Source organism: Archocentrus centrarchus, chromosome 14 (genome assembly GCF_007364275.1).
Source record: "Archocentrus centrarchus isolate MPI-CPG fArcCen1 chromosome 14, fArcCen1, whole genome shotgun sequence".
Classification (NCBI taxonomy): domain Eukaryota; kingdom Metazoa; phylum Chordata; class Actinopteri; order Cichliformes; family Cichlidae; genus Archocentrus; species Archocentrus centrarchus.
The window spans coordinates 3,186,607-3,190,049 of NC_044359.1; the positions used below are offsets into that span (position 1 = coordinate 3,186,607).

Below are 3,443 nucleotides of genomic sequence, written 5' to 3' on the forward strand. Positions count from 1 at the left end.
AACTGGGAAAAAAAGAGCATCAGAAAACAAAAAAAAAAAAAACAAGCAGGCATGTGATGGAGTTACATGAAGGGGTGTGAATACAGAGCTCAAATATAGAATGTGAGGGTAGGAAAATCTTGCAGTCCAATTCTGCTCACCTGGAAACAACAGCAACCCTTTAACCTGTTATTTTTGTGCAGAAGGAAGCTGAACTTTCAAATTTTTTAATGTGAGCTCCAAAGATCTTTCTATTTTTAATGCTCGAAGCCTTTCTTCATGTTTTAGTTTCAGTGACATCAAGATGTCAATAGACTGAATTGTTTTTTTTGAAATGTCATTTGCAAATCAATCTCTACATAATGATACTGCTGCCCAGCAATATCAAGGGATTTTAGAACGAGTGCTGTTTTCGTCTGTGACTACACTGCCATGCTGTGTGTTCCTCTTCATTAATGGAGCCATGCTCTTTACTTTAAGGAGTAAAGCTTTGTTTTGTGAGACCTCTCGCTATATTCTCCTGTATAACCTTCTTTTTGCAGACACAGTACAGATGGCACTGAGTCAGTTATTGTACATTATTGCTGCTTGTAGAATAACACTAACATATCCTGTATGTGGTTTTCTCACCATGCTTAGCAGTCTCGTAACTGGGATATCTCCTCTCACACTGGTGGTGATGTCTCTGGAGAGATATGTTGCTGTGTGCTACCCACTGAGGCATACTACCATCATCACCATCAGAAACACAGGTGTGGCCATCACTGTGATTTGGGCCTTCAGTTCACTAAACATTCTCATTCGGGTTCTCCTGCTCTTGGAGTTTCCATTTGAAGTGCTTGATAGTCTGCAGATGAAAGACTTTTGCTCTGATATAGCTCTGTTTTTTGGCTCTGTGTATGATGCTTATGACAGAGCCTTTACTTGTGTTCTGTTTATTTCAGCAAGTGTGGCAATCACCTCCTCTTATATCGGTGTACTAGTAGCAGCCAGGTCGGCCTCCACAGACAAAGCTTCAACCCATAAGGCTCGTAACACACTGCTGCTACATCTGGTACAGCTGGGCCTCAGTCTGTCTTCAACCATTTACAATCCACTGCTCACAGCACTCGCAAGAGTTTTAAAAAGGATAGAGTTTGTGCGCATCCAGAATGTTTTTTATGTATTTATTTTCATCTTCCCCAGATGTCTGAGTTCTCTGATTTATGGTATCAGAGATCAAAGCATCAGACCTGTTCTCATGTATCATCTTTGCTGTCGGTTGAAAAATTCAATCACACATACTTGAGGTTGCAATTGAAATGGGTTGAGATTTGTGTTTTTAAATGTAGTTTAACATCATACTGTGTCTTCATCTCTTTGCACTACTTAAGCAAAGACATTTTAGTAGTCTCTAACTGTAATTGTCCTACTTCTCTCTTTGTGACCTGCTGTAAGCTGTGCAAATAAACTGAGAGGGAGCTCTTTGGAAATCCTCAGGTCCTTTGAGTTGCTAAAGGTGTTTTCTGCACTTAATCTTTAATTTATCATGTATCCTTCCCCAACTGTCCTAGGGAAACAGATAGCGCTACCACTCCAAACAAAAACTGTAAAAGGCAAAAAGAAAAAAATCAGAAAAAGTTTTTCTTGTTGGTTGAGGTAGAAAATTAAGTTATAGTGATTTAAATTGGTGGGCATTAACTTGTGTTCACATCAACTATGGTTTGTTGATCTGACACATGTGTTCACAGTGCAGTGCTTCACTGAGGCTTTTTAAATATTCTAATGTTATACACCAATAAACTATAACATTATGACCTCTGACAGGTGAAGTGAATAACACTGTTTATACCTTCATTGTGGCACCTGTTAGTGGGTGGGCAATATTAGGGAGGAAGTGACCAGGAAGTGTCCTCAAATTTGATGTGTTAGAAGCAGGACAAATGGGCAAGCGTCAGGATTTGAGCGAGCTTGAAAAGGGCCAATTTGTGGTGACAAGATGACTGCTTCAGAGCTTCTCTGAAACTGCAGCTCTTGTGGGGTGTTCCTGATCTGCAGTTTTCAGTATCTGTCAAAAGTGGTCCAAGAAAGGAACAGTGGGGAATCAGTGACAGGGTCATGGATGCCCAAGGCTCACTGATGCACATGGGGAGCAAGAGCTGGTCTGTGTGGTTTGATCCAATAGATGAGCTATTGTAATTCAATTTAGTGAAAATGTTAATGCTGGTTCTAATAGAGAGGTATCAGAATACACAGTGCATCACAGTTTGTTGCGTATGGGGCTGCATAGCCACAGACCAGTCAGGGTACCCATGCTGTCCCCTGTCCACTGCCAAATGCGCCAAAAATGCATGTGAGCAACAAAACTGAACCATGGAGCAATGGAAGAAAATGTACTCAGAGTAAGAAAGTAAAAGTAGCTCTTTGGGGGACGTTTCCATCAACTATTTTTCTGTAAAGCTAACTGAACTTTATTATGTATTATTGTTATAATATAAAATAATACATGAGAATACAAATGTTATTCCAATCTAAATTTTAATCCTAATGAATGCACTCAGCTTGAATCTGTTCTGTAGGACACAAACTGTGAAAGTGAATTTAAACACAGCTCTGTTCTCTGTGTCCTCCATAGTAGAGGGTGACTGTGCCTCCACCTAAACACCAACATGAGGATACTCAGGGGTTACAGTGGGATTCAGAAGGTGGAGGAACCCTAAGATCAGCTGTAGTGGCTCTGCATGGAGAGAAGAATCACAGCTTTCTATTGTAGCTGCAGTAAATGATGTTGGTGTGCAGGCTGTGATCAGCTGACCTGCTGCTGCTGCTCTCTCTTTCCTCTTCTTCCTCTTTCTTATATCTTTCTCCAACTGAGTGAAGTTATCGCTGATTCTTTGCTCTCCCTGAAATACAGCAGCTGTTCCTTTAGCTAGCAGACACACTGTGTGACAAACTGCACACACTTTCTGTGCTAATATTTGTTGAGCATTTAGAAATATTGCATTTAAAATTACGTGCCACACATTACTCTCTTTATGCTCGCTCCTCTTCTGTAGTGCTACCTAAATGCTGAAGTAGCGTGAGCACAAGACATCGGCCCTCGGTCCGGCCCTCAGCCCACTGCAACCCCTGATTATAGCGCTATAAATGATAGATTAATTATACAGTTTTGCCTCTTTAATCTGTTTGTATGCGATGGAGGATACACCAGTATGATTGTGTCTTATTTGTTATTATTCCTCCATTTAGGCTCAGATCATTTGATGTTTGACAGCGCAGTGACTGGAAATGCAAACTTTTCTCAGACGCGTGAAACCTAAAGTAACAAGCTTGTTTTGAAAATGTAAAAAGTAGAAAGTACAGATATTTGTTTAAAAATGTAGGGAGTAAAAGTAGTCAGAAATACTCAAGTACAGATACCTGAAAAACTTAAGTACAGTAACAACCGCAGATGGTGCAGTCTGTCACCTCGCAAGCACGGGGCA

The 3,443-nt window shown here is 40.5% G+C and overlaps 1 protein-coding gene across 1 annotated transcript; it reads left to right on the forward strand.

Moving 5' to 3' along the window:
* The first annotated feature begins 313 nt into the window (after nucleotides 1–313).
* LOC115791908 (odorant receptor 131-2-like) lies at nucleotides 314–1,267 on the forward strand. The gene has a single exon (XM_030746203.1). The coding sequence runs from the start codon at nucleotides 314–316 to the stop codon at nucleotides 1,265–1,267; it is 954 nt and encodes a 317-aa protein (XP_030602063.1).
* Nucleotides 1,268–3,443: the final 2,176 nt, after the last annotated feature.

What these genes read in the sequence shown, in the direction of transcription:
- LOC115791908 (XM_030746203.1), top strand. Translation starts at nt 314, where the DNA reads ATGTCATTTGCAAATCAATCTCTACATAATGATACTGCTGCCCAGCAA.